Source organism: Hyaena hyaena, unplaced genomic scaffold, assembly GCF_003009895.1.
Source record: "Hyaena hyaena isolate Hyena2069 unplaced genomic scaffold, ASM300989v1 scaffold_596, whole genome shotgun sequence".
In the NCBI taxonomy this organism is placed as follows: Eukaryota; Metazoa; Chordata; class Mammalia; order Carnivora; family Hyaenidae; genus Hyaena; species Hyaena hyaena.
The window spans coordinates 675,952-698,512 of record NW_024081228.1 but is presented as its reverse complement, the minus strand read 5'-3'; the positions used below and the strand labels follow the sequence as shown (position 1 = coordinate 698,512).

Here is a 22,561-nt window from a genome sequence, read left to right as displayed (position 1 = left end):
ATTAGGTCATGATTTCACGGTTCGTGGCTTCAAGCCCCATCACAAGATCGGTGCTGCCAGTGAGGAGCCTGCGTAGGATTCTCGCTTTCTCCTCTCTCTCTGACCTTCCCCTGCTTGCACTTTCTCTCAGTCAAAATAAATAAGTAAACATAAATATCTACCTATCTTATATACATACATATCTTTTATATATATCTTTTACACACACACATATGTATATGTATGTGTGTATATATATATTTTTTTGTTGTTTTTTTTTTTAAGTAGGCTTTACACCCAACATGGTACTTGAACTTAGGACCCTGAGATCAAGAGTCACATGTTCTACCAACTAAGCCAGCCAGGTGCTCCAGTTCCTATGTATATTTTATTTAAGTATACTGTCTATTACATAGTATTTTCAATCCACACATAGGTCCATCATTCTCAATCTCATTACAATTTGATATCCTTTAGATATTTGTTATGACATATCTAAGAAACAGTCTGCTTTCCAAGTAATAACTGGGTCATGACTCTGGAGCACAGAACAAGTGGTCCAATGTGCATCCCTTTCTTTGACTAGCTCCATATTTCAGGGTTGTTGTTTTTTTTTTAATTTTTTAAATGTTTTATTTATTTCTAAGAGAGAGAGAGAGAAACAGCGTGAGCAGGAGAGAGTCAGAGAGAAGCGGAGATACAGAATCTGAAACAGGCTCCAGGCTCTGAGCTGTCAGCACAGAGCCCAACATGGGGCTCGAACCCACAAACCAGGAAATCATGACCTGAGCCAAAGTCGGATGCTTCACTGAATGAGCCACCCAGGCGCCCCCATATTTCAGTTTATGTATGCTACAAGACTTTGTTTTGTTGTTTTGTGTTCTCCTTTTTATTAAGACTATGAATTTGGGCAAATGTTTCATCAAAATGACATCTTAAGAAACCTACTTTTAAATGGGGAGGAGCATATAAAAACACCTCTGCCACCACAATCACAAATACCTATGTTATACTAGAAACATCCAGTCAGGGATACAAAATTGCATTATTATGATAAATTGACTATCATAAAAGCATTATTTCTGCAAGATTCAAACCTGCAGTGCAAAGAGCTTCTCTGATAAGAAAGTTGACAGGAATTTTTAATTATATCTGGAGAGCAAACATTTTCATTAGAACTCAAGGAAAAGGGAGACTTATTTCAATTAAAGCTAGAAGAATTATAGTAAGAAAGTGAGAGTGCAAAAGAGCTGAAGCTTGTATGGAACATAAAATCTGTTGAAGTTGAGAAGGCTTTCCTCTGCAATGACTGGCCACAGAGCAACTCTGTAAGCAAGCTAACAATTGTTAAAAGTTTAGCCAGACCCTTGAGCCATATGCCAGGATTCTAAAATGGCTATTCCCTGCTGACAATCGCTTGAAAAAGTCTTGGGGATTAAATGGATTTGAAACTACCTGAGCTAAGGAAGATTAAATATCAACAGCAACCTTCAAAAGGAAAACAAAACCATCATCTAGAATTCATAGGGAAATAGAAGTTCTAAATGCCAGTAATTCATGTTCTCAGCATGTGTCAAGTGCAAATGGCACAATGCAGATACCCTATTCTCGTTCTACAACCTTCTTTGAAGAAGCAACATTCTTTAGGAACTAAGGAGGTATCTCTTCATCTTTGGCAAATTCTTACTATCTCATTCCTAAATCTGAATACTCCTTCTAGATTGGACAACAGTGTCACTGAGATGGACACTTCTGGAAGAGAGAGAGTGATAGAGATTTCACTCCTCAACTTTGTGGTCAATGCCCATTTTAATCTTATTCCCAAATTAGAGCTTTTTGTATTTTATCTATGATTAAATCTGTCCAGGCTGGAAGCAGTTTTATGAGTGCTCCAAATCTCCCACCTTCTCCAACCTGGATAAGAAATGTTAAATGTCTTTTCTAAAGATGTCTGAGGTATTTACACCTAAAAACCTACTGCTTCTGGTACTCTCACTCTACAGATGTATTTTTGGGGGGTTATTTGTTTTTCTTTTTCATCATTCATCCTAAGTCTGATTCTTTAGGAATCAGTATAAATTTGCCACTTGTTTTCATGAACATTGAATGATATTCTTTATAATGTTTGCTGTAGTCTTTGTTAATCAGCATATGGAGTTATTTCAGACACCTACTATTTGCTGGTTTTATTTTAAAGTAAAAGATAATCAAGTTAGATTTTTAAAGATATCATTTTGGGATAGGATATTATGCAAACTCGGGTTCATTTAGTCCAAACATAAGGACATGATAACAAAAGCTAAAGAGAATGAATTTTATTAAAGTGTCAGACACTCTCTGAAGCACTTTAACTCAACATTTTTTTAAAAATCCAGGAGGAGCGCCTGGGTGGCTCAGTTGGTTAAGTGTCCGACTTCAGCTCAGGTCATGATCTCATGGTTCGTGGGTTCAGGTCCCGAGTCAGGCTCTGGGCTGACAGACAGCTCAGAGCCTGGAGCCTGTTTTCAGATTCTGTGTCTGCCTCTGTCTCTGACCCTCCCCTGCTCACGCTGTCTCTGTCTCTGTCTCTCTCTCTCTCTCAGGGAAAAAAAAAAAAAAAAAATCCAGGAGATGTAGGTACTTATATTCCCCAATTTCACAGATACAGTGTGGAAACCTGAAGGAACATGGTTAGGTCCCGCAGCAATAAAACGTTGGAACCAGTATTCATACTCAAGTACAATCAGGTTCCAAAGTCCGTGATCTTAAACGTTATGCTATATAGTTTATGACTGGGGATCAGCATTTCAGTCTCTCTTGCTTAAATATAAAATGGGCACAAAATGACTCAACTAAATTTTCTAAGTTTGGCGGCACCTAGTTGGTTCAGACGGTGGAGCAGAGGACTCTTGATCTCGGGGGTGTTTGAGCCCCAGGTTAATTGTAGAGATTATTTTAAAAAAATAATATAAGTTTTCTAAATTTTAATTTCTGAAGCTCAAGTCTATGGAATTTAGGATATTTTTTTCTTAGAAAAATGTATAGATCTCCAAATTTACTTCTCTTTAATTCGCCCTCCTTTAAGAGAGAAGCTCAAAATCCCCATTTCCTGTAGGGCAATAGGTGTATTTAAATGACAATACTGTTGCCTCCTCCAAAATGAAAGACTAAAGCACTGGGAATTGACTTTGTGGCTTCCGGAGGCCGGTGCTGGGACAGTATGGGGATTATCTAGTCCCCTGTCATTCTTGGTTGAATGGCCTCTCTTCCTAGGGGCTCCCCACTACTTGGGACAATGAGCTTCACTGAAGCCTCAGCAGAGAGAAGGCTGATCAGAGACAACAGAGGCAGTCGATAAACAGCTGTAGGTCACAGTAACTATGAATCCGCAGCCAAACAACTGATCCAGGACCAGTGGATCGGAATGTTCACACTATGAATGCACATTTACATACAACCTCCGGAGGCTGCCCCCCAATCTTCCTGCTCCTGTTCCCAGAGGGAGAGTAAGTGACGGTGAGCCTCTGGAAAAACAACTGTGCTCACTCCTCTGCCCAACCTGTTTACACTTGCTTACACTTCCGATTACTCAACTTTTGGGAAATTCCACTTGATGGAATTTTATGATCAATGCAGCAAAATTTTTGCATAATTTTTGGTAGACTTCTAGCTTTTTGTGTGTAGACTCAAGGATATGGAAAGATTGCTGACACACTGGATTCTCGCAGGCAGCTTCTAAAGTGGACCAGCAAATTGTGAGAGACAGCCAGCACTCAGATTTGCCAAGCTACAGGCAAGGGGTACGGTCAGTTATAAAATAGCCCCAGGCTTTACCCATACATCACTAGATGTGAAGCCCTGCAAACGGAATCTTTAACCACTCCTTTAATAATCATAAAAGTCACACTGCTCCCAAAGGGCAAGGACAATGCCTGGATTGCTTGCAGCATATCCAAGACCTGACACAGCATGGACATTTCACAGATGTTCAACGATATGTAGAATCGAAGAATAAATAAGACATACGAACCTTCTCAGAATCACACTCTGGCCAGCTAGGCACACCAATTCAGATAACGAGAGCATTTTCTGTTTCTTCATGAAAATACTCAAAGGAAAAGCTATACTATACATTAAACTTGCTATATAGGATTGCTGGCCTTAAAACATTTGCTTAAAAGTTTTCATTAACAGTTGGGCACCTGAGAATCTCAGTCTGTTAGGTCATGATCTCCGTTCAGGTCATGATCTCCTGGTTTGTGAGTTCAAGCCCTGGAGTTGGGCTCTGTGCTGACAGCTCAGAGCCTGGAACCTGCTTCAGATTCTGTGTCTCCCTCCCTCTCTCTCCCTCTCTCTCTCTCTCTCTCTGCCCCTACCCCCGCCACTTGCACTTTGTCTCTCTCTCTCTCAAAAATAAACATTTAAAAAAAATTTTTTTTCAGTAAAAGTGTTTCATAATCAAGTAATTTTTACTGATATATCGGTAGAAAACACAAATATTGTTAGACAGCATTACAGAGTAGAGTTTATTTCTATAGAGAGAAAATAAATATATAGGTGAAAATGAACCTGGGGGGGTACATTTTAGGATTCCTGACACGAAATTTACTCACTGTTCACAAAAACTGTACTGACTCCTTTATCATCCCACTTTCCCCAAAGCTTAGATATGCAAACAGATACACAATGTATAACTGCAAATATACAAAGCATCTATTGGTTTCATTTCCATTGTTCAGCATATTATTTTTGCCTTCAACAATAATTTATTATTGAAATTTATATTTTCAACAAAAATAAATCATATTTTATGGTAGTTTACAATTATAAAGATACTTTCACATATATTATTAATTTTACTTTCTTCTTTTTAATGTTTATTGATTTTTAAGAGAGAGAGAGACAGCGCATGAGTGGGAGAGGGGCAGAGAGGAAGATACAGAACCCGAAGCAGGCTCTAGGCTCTACGCTGTCAACACAGAACCCCAACATGGAATTGAATCCACCAGCCATGAAATAATCACCTGAACCAAAGTCAGACGCTTAAACGACTGATACCTAGGTGCCCCTAATTTTACTTTCAAAATTGCCTTACCAAGCAACTGAAGAAGATATTACAATCAATCTTCATTGTAATATTCCCATTTTAATGAGAAGGAAATTAAGGATTAAGCAGAAAGGAATGACCTCCCAATCTTAGAGCCATAAAGTAACAAAACTAAGACTGACATACAGTCATAGCAAACCCAAAGCTCCATGCACCAAATGGATTCACAGGGGTGCCTGGGGGGCTCAGTCGGTTAAACAGCGGACTCTTGGTTTTGAATCAGGTCATGATCTCACGATTTCATGAGTTCAAGCCCCACATCAGGCTCTGCACTGGCAGCTCAGAGCCTGGAGCCTGCTTGGGATCCTCTCTCTGCCTCTCTCTCTGCCCCTCTCCCACTTGCACTGTCTCTGTCTCTCTCAAAATAAACAAATAAACTTTAAAAAAATGGACTCTTATGTAGATCTTCAAAGAAACCTCTTTCTCTCTCTGAAGCAGATCGCTGCCAATCTCCTGACCTCATATATTACTTAAGTATTTAAATGTCAGTGTAGATAAAGGGGCAAAAATAGCTCAATACTAGATTGCACTCTGACTCAACCGGCCAGGTTGTTAGGCAAATTATTACAAACCTTATTCAGGATTCACCCCTGATAAGGAGATAAAAAAGGATATTAAAAAAGAGTCATGGAGAAAGCAGGCAATACACAAGGAAGAAAACAGTAATTCAGTAACTTTTTTAAGACAACAGACAAAGGTGTGTTGAGGGAAACCTCCAGTGACAGAAAGAAACATGTTCCAGTCAATAAACCTTCTTCCACAACCACTGTCCTCACCCCTGCGTTGCCAGGCCAGCTGCTCTGGCTACAGAAGTTCGTGGGGATGAGACTCCGGTCCAAACTGGCACAACCACATCTGAGCCCCTGGTCCTCAGTCGTAGCCAGCTTTAGGCCACCAGCACAAGTGTGTATCTAACATAGGCCCCATGTAATCTCTCCTTGTAAGGCAGAGAGGGCTGGGCAAACAGCTACTTCCCCATATTTCATTCAGTATTCAGTACCCCAAGATATTTCTTAGAGCAACTCTTCTGAATAGCCCACGTTGTTTAGATATGCTTTATAAAGTTAGACACCAGTTTCCAAAGTGAAGGGTTTCTAGGTTCAATTTCTCTGGGTCAGTTAGCACCACCTATCACAGCTTAGCTTATCTCTTGGCTTCTGTTAAAAATAAACACATGCATGCATGCAAACACCTATTCATGTATATATGGAGGAGATCAAAACCAAGCAGTTTCCTATGATGGTCTCCTTTATTCACAGACATAATTATTATTATCACCTTATATCTGGATTCTAATATATTTTTAAGTTTAAATTTTCATTAAATTTTTGTTTTGAGAGAGAGAGACATGGAGCACATGAGTAGGGGAGAGGGGCAGACGGAGAGGGAGAGAGAATCCCAAGCAGACTCCACTCTGAGCATGGAGCCTGATGCGGGGCTCGATCCCAGAACCCTGAGATCATGATCTCAGCTGAAATCAAGAGTCAGACACTAGTCTGTTTGAGCAGCCAAACTCTTGATTTTGGCTCAAGTCATAATCAAGTCATGATTCGTAAGACTGAACCCCACATACGGCTCTGCACTGACAGTACAGAGCCTGCCTGGGATTCTCTCTCCCTTTCCTTCTGCCCCCTTCCACTCATGCTTGCACTCTCTCTCTCTTTCAAAATAAAGAAATAAACATTAAAAAAAGAGACTCATACACTCAACCCACTGAGCCACCCAGGCACCCCTGGATTATAATTTTAATAAAAGCCAATCCTTAAATCAGGTTTGCTTTTCAAAACATTGTTTTAGAACTTCAAAATACAAACCAAAATAGTTTAACAAAATTTTAAACACTAACTACCTATATAAATTACTGTTAAGCAAAACAATGTATATGTTGGTGAAAATAGTGACCTAAAAAATAAAAATCTTGAATATGAGTTAAGTTCTTCCAAGCTATATGACTTTGGACCAGATACACCAAATGAAGGGACATTAACTTATTTTTTTTTTAACATTTATTTACTTTTGAGAGACAGAGGAAGATAGAGCATGAGTGGGGAAGAGAGAAGAAAGGGGGGGAACAGAATCCAATGCAGGATCCAGGCTCTGATCTGTCAGCACAGAGCCTCATGTAGGCCTCGAACCCACAGACTATGAGATCATGATCTGAGCCAGTCACACAATTAATCTACTGAGCCATCCAGGTGCCCCAAAGGGGCATTAACTTCGAAGGTCCCTTTCAGCAACTAAAATTCTGTTAATTTTTAATGCTGGACTCATTCAATTATGAGGCAAACACAATAAAATAATGAAAATAATAAAATCCATGCTTTAAAGCAGGCCTCAGAAGGAAAACCAAAAAAGAAAGACTTCTAAAATTATGAACTGCTGATCTTCAATGCACACCAAACTGCCGTGTACAAAGTGCCTCTGTCCCCTCTTCCTCCCTCACCCTCTTCCCCTTAGATACTAATAAGATTAGGCCACCATGTCTTCTTGATGTTAGCATCGGTGGTCCACAGCTGGGAACCATCTGAGGCAACTGTCTTTTCTTCACCATATACTTTCTTTCCCCTCAATGGATTATAAATACACATACAGGTCTACCACGCTTTCTTTGCTTTTACTTCTCACTCCATATTTAATTCTATCTTGAGCAACCACTCGGTACTTTGGTTGTCTTTCCAGAACCCATCCTCCTATCTGTTGATAAGTGATGGTTTGATCCACAGTGCCCCCATCAGTCCATGTGACCTGAGTGGGGGGATCCAGAGCTGAACCCAGGATCCTAGTGGACTAAGCCAATCAGTGCCAGCTGGAGCCTTTGGTTAGGGGGTCGGATACATGTTTATTGAATCTAACCAGAGTGAACCTCAGGGCGTTTGCAGGTGCAACCACCACGTAAAGCACACATTTTCCTAACAGACTTGACCCGAGAATCTTGTGGTGTGGGAGCTGCCAAAGCTACCATGCCTCTAAGTGGAGCCTAAGAATGAAGCCCCTAGCACCCCAGGGCTAAGCTGAGCAGGCAGAAAGGGATCATATCCCGTGTAATTACGTGACCTCTCGTCAATCTCCAGGTGAATCGTCAGTTAGGAGAGAAAATAAATTCCTCTTGTTGTGACCAGTCTTAACTGCATGTTCTGCCAAGCAGCAACCAAAACAGTGTTTAACTGCTACATACATGTAAATATTCAATAATGAATTTTGGCTCAACGCGTTCCTCACGCACCTGAGGCAAGTTATGACTTAACCCCTCTAGAACTTGGTTCACAAAGTGGAGATGATTCCAATGTTACAAAGGATTATCGTGAGGATTTAAATCCATGGGAAATATTGATCATAAGGCCTGCCTGGCAGGTAGCAGGCACTCAGTACATGGCAGCTCCTATTGTTTTTGCAAGAGCCCTTCTCCGATGTGTGAGAGAATAAAGTAACCTCATTACTGCTGACAAGGATGAAAGTAGAAGTAGGACAAAAGGAAAGCTCTAGACTCTGTAGTAAAATTAGGAAACATAATAAATCAAATTCTTCAGATTCTAAAGCTCTTTAAGTACCTTTCAGAGTTTCTCTCCCGTCATGAAGCTGTGCTCTAGCACTGATCTATCTACAATTAAGCCTCTTCCTTTAAACACCAGTGTCTAGAGATGCCTGGGTGGCTCAGTCAGTTAAGCGTTCGACTTTGGCTCAGGTCATGATCTCATAGTTCGTGAGTTCGAGCCCCACGTCAGGCTCTGTGCTGACAGCTCAGAGCCTGGAGTCTGTTTCAGATTCTGTGTCTGCCTCTCTCTCTCTCTCTGCCCCTCCCCCACTCATGCTCTGTCTCTGTCTCAAAAATAAACAAACATTAAAAAAACTTTTTAAATAAATAAACACCAGTGTCTAGAATAAATGTGGAAATCATCGATCTGTAGTTTATTACTCCAGCCACTATCTTCTTTGTGTTTCCAACAACATAGGTTAAGAGACTTTCACTGACAGTAGCAAACATGCAGAGAATTCTGTTGTGTATTGCCCCAAAGTCCAGCTCCCAAAACCATAAAACAACCATGATGGGTTAACATTAATCTGTATTTCTTGATTTTCATTAGTCTCTGCCATAACCATGTCATTATGCCAGTATTTTCTAAACCGCTGTGAATGGCAAAAACAAATATAGCAGTCGTGATTTAATCAGAGACTTCACTGTTAAAACAGCCAGCCAAAGTAGACACGTTTAGAATGGCAAATGGATAACAAAACACACTTACAGGCTCATTAATAAGAAGGCAATTAGGTCTTTTGGGAAAATTCATTTTCTAAAAGAATGCTAAGGGAAGCTATAAAATGCAAGTAAAATTGTGTTTTGACATGAATACTATACACTATTACATCATAATTTTTCTCTTGAGAAAACTGACAAGAATCTGTTCTTAAATATGAGCACAAAAGATAGTAAAAAGAACACCAGTGATAGTTAATGCATTCTACCTAATTCTCATTCATTACATTTGACTGTCCTAAAATGAGCTTCTTATTACAAAGATACTTAAATTACACTTAGAAGCAAAGATAAATATAAAACAAGGAACTGCTGCTACTAGTAATATCAGACAGAATATCGCTTCCTGTATCAACATATCAATGTGCTAAATAAAAATTATTGGCATATATCACGGTTAGTTCCTCGATAAGATCCTTACCTTTAAATAGTCTCACACAGCATGTTCAGAGCCAAAACTATTTAGCCTTATTCTTATTCTCTTATGAAAATATTTCTTTCAAAACTGCCCGAGTGTTCTTTTTAAAAAGTGAATAGTACTGCTGTTTTGATGTGTCTGGGGCGTTAAATTATAATTAAGTAAATACTGATCAGAAATACAATTCCAGGGAAATAGGGAAATGTGTTTCACATTGTAATTAACCCCTTCACAAGACTCTTGCAATTCTACAGGAAAGTGCATGTGACAAATCTTTTCAAGCTGAGCTTTCTTTGTCCTACAGCAGTCATTCTCAAAATTCAACGTTCAAGCAAATCACCTGGGGGTTTCATTAAAATGCAGATTCTGAGTCAGTTGTTCTGAGGAAGCTCTAATAAGTGACCCCAAGATCATCACAAGTTCCCAAGAATGATGTTGCCGGTCCCTGGACCACAATTCAAGCAGCAAAATTCTAGGGCACCTTGGAGCTGATAAATCCCATGACCATGAAGCAGTCAGACCTCAAACCCAGGGTAGGCTGTGAGGGCACCAGAAAGGCTTCCTGTCTACTCTTGAATTTGCTGAATGACCTAAGGCAAATCATAAAGGAGCTGTGGCCAGTATGCGATTTAAGTGACTGTGTGGTCATCTCACACACCCCCCACAACAAGGATTAGGGGAATCTGTAGCTGGTCAGCTGCTGCTCTGAACAGGGTTTGGAGAATCAGCCTAAAAGTAGCTGGTTAAGGGACAGGCTGCACTGGGGAAGGGTTTATATAAATAGACACCAATCTGGTGGAAGATTTATTATTTCCTTATTAAAAGTATAGTCCAATATATTATATACTCCATAGGTCATTTGTCCACTTCAGTTTTTTCATCTATGAAATAGGCAAAACAATGATCTATTTGCAATATTCTTTCCAAAATAGAAGTATAAGAGTTTGATTCCATCTGTAGATGTCCTTAGCTTCCTTCTTACCTGAACCTTTGGACAATGAAGTCCTATCATTAAGGGGTGTGTGTGTGTGTGTGTGTGTGTGTGTGTGTGCGCGCGCGCGCATCACATACACAAAGTACATACTTTCAGCTTTCCCAACAAATTAATGTAAACAGTAACTCACCTAGATACTCTTTTATTTGGCCTTAATTCTGAGTTCCTCTTACAAAATTAATTCCTAGAATGACTACCTGTAGAAACATTCAGCCAGCACTGCCTTGTTCATCATTTTTATTAACAGAGCTCTACAATCATATAAAGTGGAAACACGGATTATTTCACTCAGGACTACTTAATTTGCTCCTAAAACAACTGTAAGTGACAAAATAAGCCACTTGTAATTTTTATGGATTATCAACACCCAGAGGAGAAAGCCAAAAACTCCAAGCCAAGTTAAGTGGCGACATGGCAATGTTCCCCAACTGGATCAATGCGGTCTGACAACCCAGGCCCAGGGTTTTCCCAGAACCTCAACACTCTGCAAAACCTCACAAACTAAGTTAAATTATATATGTTCAATGTTTTTTTTTTTCATGTTTATTTATTTTTGAGAGAGACAGAGACAGAGCATGAGCAGAGGAGGAGCGGAGAGAAAGGGAGACACAGAATCTGAAGCAGGCTCCAGGCTCTGAGCTGTTAGCACAGAGCCTGATGCGGGGCTCAAACTCACGAACCTTGAGATCATGACCTGAGCCGAAGTCTGACACTGAACTGACTGAGCCACCCAGGTGCCCCTGTTCAAATTTGTATTGCTAAAATATTAACTACAAAGGAATTTCCATAAGAATGCTTCAGGAAAATAAACACACTTCTCACAACAGAATCTTCATGGAATAAAAACTTTTATGTGGAACCAAGTTTCTTTAAGAACACTGTTCATAAAAATGCATTTCTACTAAGACGGAGTTTGAGGTTTATAAACTATCCACCTCCATAACTCTCACTGATATCAAAGTTTCAAACATATTTTCTTCATTTTCCACAGCATAGCTGTATGTAACTTATCTCACTTAGTTCAAAATAACAGGCAATAAGGGCCTCTGTGTTCTATCCCCATTTATGAAAAGGAACTTAAAGTCTCTCTTCCATTCAGAGATATATAAGCACAAACACTGTGACATTAAAATATCATTTCATGAAAAAAAATAAAATAAATAAAACATCACTTCATGGATGTACAAGTTTATTTCCGGCTTCAATTAAAATTAAAATTATCCTGATGGACAGACTTGCTTACCCTGTTGTCAAATACCAGTTTAACACATCAGGAACTGGTAAGATATCATTGTTCAGTAACTATGACAAACAGCAGGAGTCTTGGTGAAAAAATAAGTCACGTTCAAAAGCAATTATAACCTTTTTAGGCAAAGAGAAACTCCACTTGATAAAGGAACACAAAACAAATACATATGATCAAAGGGTAAAGTCTGAGACGAATACACAGAGGGAAATTTTTACATCCACAGAATAAGAAATGAATGTATTTGGACAAAGGCAAAGGCTGATTCCAATAAACAAATCAAAAATAAGGTGTTTTTTCTCCCCTCTTTAGAAAATTAAAGATCAAACACACACACACACACACACACACACACACACACACACACTCCTAGTGTTCTTTGTTTTGTCTTTAAGAACAATCTGTAAACTCTCTTGATGTTTCCTGCTCTGAATCGCGCAGTATTCCTCTTCCTGCTCTCCATGAAGAGCATGTAGAGGAAATGGGAACAGCACAGGGCAGATGAGGACAGCATTTTCCATGCCTCTGAGGAGTGCATCCATATTTAGCATGATTTACACTGTCTTTAATACCACCTTGAGCAGACCTAGACCGCACTTCAAAAGTATTAGTAGGCAACAACACAGTTTCTCTCTGTAGGACCATATCGCATGAATTAAATGTTTTTTAAAGGCCACAAATAGGTGTTGTAAACCATCACTGGTAGAAACGTGAGATTTGGTGGGAAAATCGGCATTTGCTCTGGGTACTGGGGGAGTCATATTTCCAGCTTTTAAGAACACGTCCAACACCAAAAGATGTTCAGGGAAAACAAAAAGCCTGTGATTTTGTGTGTATGCCTGTGGGCTTTGTTGTTGCTAAAGAGGAGTGGGAAGGAGGGTGGGAGAGGGGCAGGGTGGCAGAGGGGTTGATTTAGTTTTCAAATTCGCATTTATGAATACAAAGAGAAGAGCTGTCAGCAGCACACATGCCAAAGCCCAAATAGCAGCCAGACCTGCCTCTTCCCGTCTGGGTAGGCCAGACACAGAACAACATCTTGCAATCGAGGAAAATCAGCAGAGCCAGATATATGGAGAACAGTTAAGAGAAAAACCAGTCCTGGAAATGTCCAGTTACGTATCATTACCAGCGTTCGAATTTAAAGTTTCCATGAATTGAGGGACTGAGAGAGTCTGATCAATCAAAACCAGAAAATCAACAAGCGAACCTTGAAACAAGCTGTTTCTAATGTACCTTCCTAGTAGGTACTAAGTACAAAAGAAATTAACTCCACACACAGAGACATCAAGGAGTCAGACACCAGGAAAGTGGCATTGTTTAGATGAGTGACAAGGTCCTACAGGACCAAGTGGGTGCGCGCTTACAGTGTGACAGGCCAGGAACTCTATCCCAGATCAAGTGAGGATCCTGAGCTGCATTTCTAGGCTCAAATCATACTTAGAGACACAATAGTCCCTCTCTAGGTCACTGGTAAGACTGCATCCAAAACGGTGCATATTTTTTCTCCATACTGAGATGAAAAAAGCTGAACAGCCCACAGTTGAATAAATAGCTAAACAAATGGACTAAAAATGTAGTTCCTCTATTGGTAGAATACTAGAAATCTTACTAATTATGACTCTTCCACAAGGAACAGCTCAAGTAACAATTTACAAGTGGTAAGCCAAAAAAAAAAAAAATTAAGGATAATTTCTCTCACTGTGCTGATAAAATTATAGTCTGGCCAAACTAGCATGTTTATGTTTAATAATGATTAAAATGAATGACCAGCAAGGGAAACACATACACACACTCCTAAACTGTCACACACAGTGTGGCGAAGACACACATACTGACTTGGGGAGTGTGGGAGTGAGCAAAGGTGACTAAAGTCAAGGTATTTACCCACCTTAATGTATGATGACTAACACCCCAGAGAACTGCATAATGTTTTACAACTTACAGTGTCCGTTCACATAAATTATTTCATACCATCCTCATAAAAACCAGGTGGAAAGGTTAGGACAGGTATTATTATCCCCATTTTATAGATGAGAAAGCGGAGCTTCCAAGTGACTTCATCTGTGACTGGTTTTGTCAGACATTTGAGTCCCAGTAGAGAAAACTCTCCTATTATAATACCAAGAGGTAAAAGCGACACAACCCAGTGAATAAACATCAACGTATCTTTGTGCTTCTATGCCTCGGTTTCCCCAGCTATGCCACTGGTATCATTTTAAGTGAAAGATTACGCTAAAGTAACCTAAGTTGACATTTATAGGCTGTTCTGGTTTTAAAGAGGCTTACCATGCAGCATTTTTATACTTTAATTCCAAAAACTAAGAAAAAAAGTCACAGTGATAAAAGAATATTCTTAAATTTGTGGTTTAAACAAAGCACACTGGATGAGTATATGACATATCCAACGATCCTAAGTCTTTCAAAATTTGCTTTTGAAACTTACTACATTAGGAACCACATGATAATATCTAAAATTGGTAAACTGGCCTTAATGGATGTGATTTAAAAGATGTATTTAACAGGTTATTTAAAAAATTCTTAACATACATTTGTTTTAGGCTTTTAAAATATTTTATTGAAATTCCTTAAAAGAAATAAAAGTTCATTATTAAAGTAGAATATAAGGGGAAAAAAACAGCAAGAAAGAATACAGCTCCAAGCTCTGAATCTATGCATTTGCGACAAATCTGACTGCCATAAAATCTGAGGAGAGTAGAATACCAAATGGCTTAGAATCGCCAAAACATTCAAACGTTTACAAAATAAACTTTTAATGCATGGAGGAAAAGAGCATATTCACAATCTGACTTTCAGCAGGGGGGATAAAAAGCATTCATTTCTGGGCATCTATGTTAATCCCGAAAGGCAAAAATATTAAGGTACAGTCCCGCAAGAATTGCGTTTATCAGGACTGCACATTCTCTTTTTTTAAATGTAAAACATAAATCAAATGGTTTCCTTTGTCACTCAAGCAAAGTCTGACATATCTAGTTAAATTACTTAGAACTGGATGTCTACAAATGCAGTTGTTCATTAGAGATACCTGAACGCCAGGGATCAGAAAAACTCATCTACACAATCTGTTGAAGGAAATTTAATATTTACTAAAGGGTAAATAACGTTGGAAAAGAGAAAATTAAAGTTTTTTTACTGCTGAAAATCTAATCCATCAGAGACATTAATAGTTGCAACTCTTGAATACATGAAAGTTTAATCATGCAACTGGTTGGATTCAAAGTTTCAATTAACAAACTACACGCCTTTTGAAGCGTAGGCTCTCAGTGCAGTGACAAACACTGTGCAGAAATCAATACCCACTCTAACTTGCCTGCATGCAATGACTTACATCAAGCACGGTTCCAATACCAACCGGCATTATATGTCAGAGATGCACGCAGTAGAAATGCTTACTCCAGAAAGAATTAAATTAAGCCATCGGATCATTCAATGCACAGATCTGTTGCACTGCTTCTATCACCCACACACATAGCTTTTCCTCTATACGCTGCATTTCATAATCTGCCTCAGTGCAGGTGGCATGCTGCCACCTAAATCTGTCGTCCAACTCCTTTTACAGAGTTCCACAATAGGGAAGAGGGGACAGGAGGGAAATCAACATCACTCCGGATCAAAACACTCTTGAGTTTATTTCCGGGAAACAGCACAGCCACAACAACCGCCAAGTGCAAAGTTCGTTCCTTCTCCGCGTCCCGGCGGCCTCAGCCGAGAGCGCGGCTGTCACTTTCCCGGTCTTGTCCATCACCCCTCGGCCACCAACGCGTCTCCCTCTGCACGGCGAGCCAGGGCAGCACTTGCGTCCGCCCGCCAAGCCGAGCTGGGTGGACTGGCCAGAAAAGTTGTCCGGACCGGCGAGGGGCACACGGGCGCCCGGAGCCCGCTCCAGAGCATCCACCTGGTGAAACTTCAGAGCCCCCAGAGGAGAAAACGAAAGAAGCAACCAAGGGAACAAAACTGTGAGGGCAGAGTAGAGGGCTGGGAGAGACGCGGGTTCACGGACTTCTCTAAGTGGCTTTACCAAGATCCCAAAGAGCCAGCCTGCAAGCCCGGTCCACATCCCTCCCTGCGGGCCCTCCCAGCTGGCGGCCGTCGTCGATGGCCCCCGTCCCTCGGGCGGGCTCCGGGGGTCCCCGCGCCAGCTCCGCGGTGCTCCGCCGGAGGAGCGGACTGCCACTGCCCGGGGTCCAGCTTCCCCGGTTCGTTGCCCAGACCTCGCTGCCCAGGACGGCTCGGGGTGGATCCCTGGAATCCTATTTCAAAACACCACACAGGCTCCGCCAACACACACACACACACACACACACACGGAACCGACTCCACGCAGTGCCCTGACCCACAGGGCAAAACCGGGCGCAGCCAACACCGCGGGAGGAGAAAGGGACTGGGGGAGGGACGGGGAAGTAGTTAGACAATAGTCAGGGGAGGTTATTCCCAGGACAAAAAGCACCTGGCAAAGCGCGCCGAGGTCAGCCCCTTCCAGTCTCCTCATTTCTGACAATGGCTTCCTGGGGACATTTTTTTTTTAAACGCTCCCGAAGCAGACAGCAACAAGCCCGCAGCACGAGCAACAGAGTAGCCGTCCCCAGAGTCGTAACTACTTTTTCCTGGTCTCCTCCCCAGCGCGGTGAGCGTGCACCGGGCACAGAAGCTAGCCGTCCCCCCACGCTCGCGGACCGCCCTGCCTGCCCCGGCCGGGAGCGAGCCTCCGAGACGAACAATGGGGCGCGGAGATGAAAGTTACCTGCGCCGAGCGGCGCCCAGCCCGGGGCCCCGCGTCCCAGCTAGCACCAACTCCGGGGACATCTCTCGCGCTGCCCTGGGGCCGTCCCCCACCCCCCGACTCCCGGGCCGCGAAAGCTTTTCCCCGAATCCTTGCCCCCCGGCCACGGAGAGGAGCGGGCTCCAGCCCTGGCGAGCTCCGGGCCCGGGGCGTTTGTCGGAACTCCGGACGCGCGCGCCCCCCCCCCCCCCCCCCCCCCCCCCCCCCCCCCCCCCCCCTCCAGCTCCCACCGCTCAAGCCCACTCACCTGCGGAGAACTGGCCTTGGGCCGACCCCAGGGGAGACCAAGGGGAGAGGAGCAAGAGCGGCACCAAAACAGGCAGCGCCGCCGCCGCCGTATCCATGTCGACTTTGGGAGAAGTTTCAAGCAGCTTTGCAAAGAGCTGCCGGGAGATCGCGGCGAAATGCACCGCCGAGGCGCCGGCCGGGGCTCGCGCGGCGAGGGCGGGCAGTCCACGGCAGCCCGCCGGCACTTTTTCCTTCTTCGCGGTCCGCAAACTACCGCCGGGGCGCGAGCGTCGCCCGCGTTGCCGGCCGGCCGCGGCGGCAGCTCTCCATGCTCGGCGGAGGCTGCTCCTGTTAGTCAAGAGTTACTTTGCTCGGGGAGGGACGGGGGCGGAGCCGGGGGTGACGTCGGCCCGCGGGCTCCGGGAGCTTCGGAGGAATGCAGGCTCGCGCGCGGCGCCGCCGCCTCCTGCCGGAGAGTCGCGCGCCGGCCCCGGCCGCGCGCCCCGCGCCGCCTTTGTTAGCCGCCCGCCGCCGCTCGGGGGAGCGGGCGGGAAAGGGGATCCGCGCTTTGGCTGCCCTGTTCCAGAAATCGGAGCTTGAGACGCGAGTGTTTGGTAAGCAGCGTGGCCGGACCACAGGGGACCGGCGCAGAGAAAGCCCGGCCGACCGGGCAGGGGCGTCCTGGGCTTCTGTCCCTGCGGTGCAGCTCCCACCCGAGCGGTGGCCGGTAGGAAGCAGCTGGGGTGCAGAAGCGCCCTAAGGAAACACCCACCTGCATTGAAAACTCCCTGTTCCTTATTCGTGTAAGAAGCAATAAGGCACACACGCACACCCAGGAAACTTATTGTGCCTTATTATATAAGAATAAAACTTGAACCAAATAAACGTTCGGTAACTTTCCAGTGTGAGCAGCTGGCGTGTCTCCTTTCTGGTTTGTCATTTTCCGAATATTTGGATTTAACTCTGCTTCGCTGACTTGCTTGTTGTTCTGAAACCTTCCGGCCTCTTTCCACTTCTTCCCTTAGGAAGAACCTAAGACCTGCATCAGCGCTCATTATCCCTTCCTTTGCCACAGGTCTGCTGGAGTAGAAAGGGGTTTCAGCTTTGTTTGTAATATCTAATAGGTACTTAAGACAGAAGTATTTAACAAAAGGACTTTACACCGACAATGAAAACAGCATCGGATGATTTCATCCGGAGGAAAATGATGCTATATTATGACAGTAAAGTATTTTACAGTTTGCTAGTTCTTCAACAGCTTGAAGTGGTTTCACCATATGCCACACTTACTTCTGCGAAAAGACTATGTAGTGCACACGTTTTCATTTTTGTAAAATATCAAGCAAAATAGATGGGGTCACAATTGAATAAACATTTTCATTAAGAATTTTAATGTGGTATATACAATTCTTAAAACAATAGAATCCATTGATTGACATCTTTCAGGTACTCAGATACCTTTAGCCTTTGTCAATAAGACATTGTGAAATTCAGTTTAACAGTCATATAATTTATTTACCGAGCCATATATTCCTCCTTTATACAAATTAAATGTATGCTATTAATGACCAAGTTTATGTTACAACTGGAAATATGTATACATATATACACATATAATATCATGAAGAAAAAGACTTTTTAAAAATTTTGCTAAGAGTAAAAGCTTGATTAAACATAATTTGGAGTCTTCTGGCTGGCTCATTAACACACTGACTAAGCCAACACATGTCAATTCAATTCAACACAGTAAAATTCATTTTTCCTTAGGGTGCAAAGTACAATGGTTTTTTCAACTCATTCACCTACAACTGCTCTCACATCACTGTTTCTTTGACTGAGGAACATTCCCAAAGCCTAGGTAACAAAAAACTGAAGGACACGTCTTTTCTTTTTGAAAGACTAAGGACAACTTTGTAAAATTTAGCAGGAATATGCCTCAGGAAAAACAAACAAAAACTCACCATCCATATACTAATTCATCTAGTCTTCTGTTCTTGAAAGAAAGATGAAGGAAGTTCATGACTTGGTAGATTTGCTTAAACACACAAAATGCTAGTTTAAAAAATTAGCATACAGTGTGGGGGCTAAGGGGAGTCCACACTGTTCTTACCTTGGGTATTCCTTGGGTCAACTGATAGAAGATGCATTTCACGGTAACTATTCTGGAAGTAATAATAATAACAATTAATATTTACAGAGCACTTACAATGTGCTAGGCACTGACAAGATATGCAATGTCTCACTGAGGTCAGACAACAATCCTTTGACGCTGGTACAATTATTACTGCCATTTGACAAATGAGGAAACAAAATTAGAGATTAAGTAATTTGGCCATCAGCACAAATGTGAGTGCAAAGCGAGTAAGGGGAAACAAAGGCGAGAACATTTTCAAAAGGAATCAGCAAACTAGCAAGAACATCTCACTAAAAGTCAAAGGTATAAAATAAAACTCTTAGACAAGAAAATCAGTCCTTTTCTCAGTTGTCATGAATGCTGACCATAATAATTAATGCTGACCAGAGTGGATTGAAATCCTTTGAGTAGAGTATGCTTGTCTTCCACATGGTATTTGGCAAGTATTTGGAATGTATTAGACCTCTCTTTATTTAAAAGAATGAATGAAAATATCAATCAATCCATAGAAGAAGTATAAATCTGGTATAACTTAAGAAAAAATAGTCAACCTACATTAAAAATCACTAAAATGTTCTTATTCCGCAATCTGCTAGCTACTCTAAGGAAATAATCCAAAATATGGAAAATGTTATATACACAAAGATATTGGTCATTTTCAAAAGGGAATAGTGGAAAAAACGTAAATGTCCAACAATAGGCAGATTCATGAGCATTTTCTAGATACAATATCTCACAGCCACTAGAAATGAAAGTTATGAAAACAGGAACAAGTTGCAACATGGGAAAATGCTTATAAAACCTTAGGTAATGAACATCAGAAGACAGTAGAAACTTTCAGTTTGGGAAAATGAAAATGTGCTGGAGATAGACTGTAGTGATGACTGTACAACAGTGTGTACTTAATGCCACTGAACTGTATACTTAAAAATAGTTTTAAAACAATAAATTTTTATTTAAGATATATTTTACTACAATAAAAAATTAGAAGACAAAAACCAAAGTGTACTATGCTTACAACTAAGAAATAATGAAAACTAAAAAAAAAATACAGAAGAATATTGATAAAATCAGTAGATATAGAAACAAAAATTTATAATCACCTTTCTCTATTTTCCTACCATTTGAGTTACATAAGAAAGCGTATCTTTTAAAGAGGACAGACTTGTATTATGATTGCAGATTTACCACATAGTAATTCCACGCATGAATTTAGATCTGTGTCTGAGAAAATATTTCCTGTGAAATCCCAGTTTTAGCAAAAATTTGTAAGTATGATTGGAGAATAGGTTCTGCAGCTCAAATAAACTAGGAGAATACTGAATTTACCAAAAGTAAATAGGTCCCTTTCCTATAACAGCCTTCTTTGCCATATAACACTTTTTCCACGATTATCAGTGTGGTATTATACACTATGAATCAGGAGGGGAGAAAAGAATGCAATGGCTCTCAAAGTTTTGGACCATGAACCTCTTTATTTTTTTTTTTAATGTTTTATTTATTTTTAGGAGAGAGAGAGAGAGACAGCATGAGCAGGGGAGGGTCAGAGAGAGAGGGAGTCACAGACTGAAACAGGCTCCAGGCTCTGAGCTGGCAGTCAGCACAGAGCCCGACGCGGGGCTTGAATCCACGAACCGCGAGATCACGACCCAAGCGAAAGTCGGACGCTTAACCGACTAAGCCACCCAGGCGCCCCACCTCCTCTGTTCTTTCTTAATTACTTCTAACAAGAGTTGAGTTCAGACTATACTCTTCATGATAAATTAATCTAATGATATTCTGCAGTCTAAACNGGAGAGAGAGAGAGAGAGAGACAGCGTGAGCAGGGGAGGGCCAGAGAGAGAGGGAGTCACAGACTGAAACAGGCTCCAGGCTCCGAGCCAGCAGTCAGCACAGAGCCCGACGCGGGGCTCGAACCCACGAACCTCGAGATCATGACCCAAGCAAAAGTCGGACGCTCAACCGACTAAGCCACCCAGGCGCCCCCATGAACCTCTTTAATAAAGAAGTATTTCTGGCTCTCCTGGGTGGCTCAGTCAGTTAAGTGCCCAACTTCAGCTCAGGTCATGATCTCACGGTTCATGAGTTCCAGCCCTGCATGGGGCTCTGTGCTGATAGCTCAGAGCCTAGAGCTTACTTCAGGTTTTGTGTCTCCCTCTCTCTCTGCCCCTCTCCTGCTTGCTCTCTCTCCATCTTTCTCTCTCTTTCCTTCTCTCTCTCTCTCTCTCAAAAATAAATAAACATTAAAAAATTTTAAAGAAGCATTTCTCACAATTAGGATTTCAGAGAACAGAGTTTGGGAAGCACTGCTAAGTAACATGAAATATCCCTGTATCTTCATTTCCTTCATATGAAAATGAGGCTAACCAATCAGATTTTCTGATGACTCTGTGAAATACAGTTGACTCAAATCATGTGAGGGGTAGGAGCACTGATCCCTTCACAGTCCAAAAGCCTCATGTTACTTGGACTCTCACAAAACTTAACTAACAATAGCCTACAGCTGGCCAGAAACCCATGGATAACATAAACAGTTGATTGACATATATTCTGTATGTTTTATGTATTATATACTGTATTCTGAGAGAAAAGCTAGAGAAACAATGTTAAGAAAATCATAAGAGAAAATACACTTAAAGTAAACTGCACTGTATTTATTGAAAAAAATCTTCATATAAGTAGACCCATGTAGTTTGAATTCCTGTTGTTCAAGGCTCAACTGTATATGTTTTTAATGTATGTTTTTAATATAGATGTAGTAGGCATAGATATGAAAGAGCCTGGATGATAGTAGTTGCTGAGTAAATGTTTTCCTTCTCTTGTTCCAATGAAGGATTATGTACAAATCTGTACCCAGCAGAAGCAAAGTTTTTATTTACCCAGTGATAGACCATGAGTACCCACAGCCTGTGTTTATAAGCAATTAGATAACATTATCAGCTTGTTAATAATAACGAATTGCTTACATATGCTTTTCATTTTGCAATGGCTATTCACCCACATGATTTCAATCTATCTTCAATCTATCCAACCTGTGAAGTATCCAGGGCAGGTAGTATTATTACCTGACAGAGAAAACCAAGGTTTAGAGGGATTAAACTATTTGGCCAAGATTTGGCAACAATCAGTAGCAGAGCTGTTTCTTTGACCTGGGTATTCTGACTGCAAATCTCATTCCCACCCTCCCACCAATTCCTATGTACTGAAGTCTCATCTCTAAAAATATTCATTGGAGTTAGGTGCAAAATCCTCAATGTCAGTCACCAGACCAAAACCCTTGGGCTAGCAGGTGGCAATGAGTTTCCATTTTCTCTTTGCAAAGAATAAAAAGAAAAAGAAAACAAAACCTAAAAGCATTTTCTTATTAAAATATTCTTGCATGGGAATGTATATATCCATCCAGGAAGGGAGGGACAGGGAATTTCT

General features: G+C 41.6%; 1 protein-coding gene and 1 non-coding gene across 7 annotated transcripts in view; both read right to left on the bottom strand.

Moving 5' to 3' along the window:
• Positions 1–17,318, bottom strand: part of PTPRK (protein tyrosine phosphatase receptor type K) — a 561,746-nt gene extending 544,428 nt beyond the window's left edge. For all 6 annotated transcript variants that reach the window (XM_039256923.1, XM_039256925.1, XM_039256926.1 and 3 more), the window contains exon 1: positions 17,021–17,318. In XM_039256923.1, coding sequence (XP_039112854.1) covers positions 17,021–17,117 — 97 coding nt within the window. In that variant the 5' untranslated portion in view covers positions 17,118–17,318. The remainder of the gene's footprint in view (positions 1–17,020) is intronic.
• Positions 17,319–21,031: 3,713 nt separating this feature from the next.
• TRNAK-UUU lies at positions 21,032–21,116 on the bottom strand. Its single transcript has one exon. It is a non-coding gene; the product is annotated as a tRNA-Lys (tRNA).
• Positions 21,117–22,561: the final 1,445 nt, after the last annotated feature.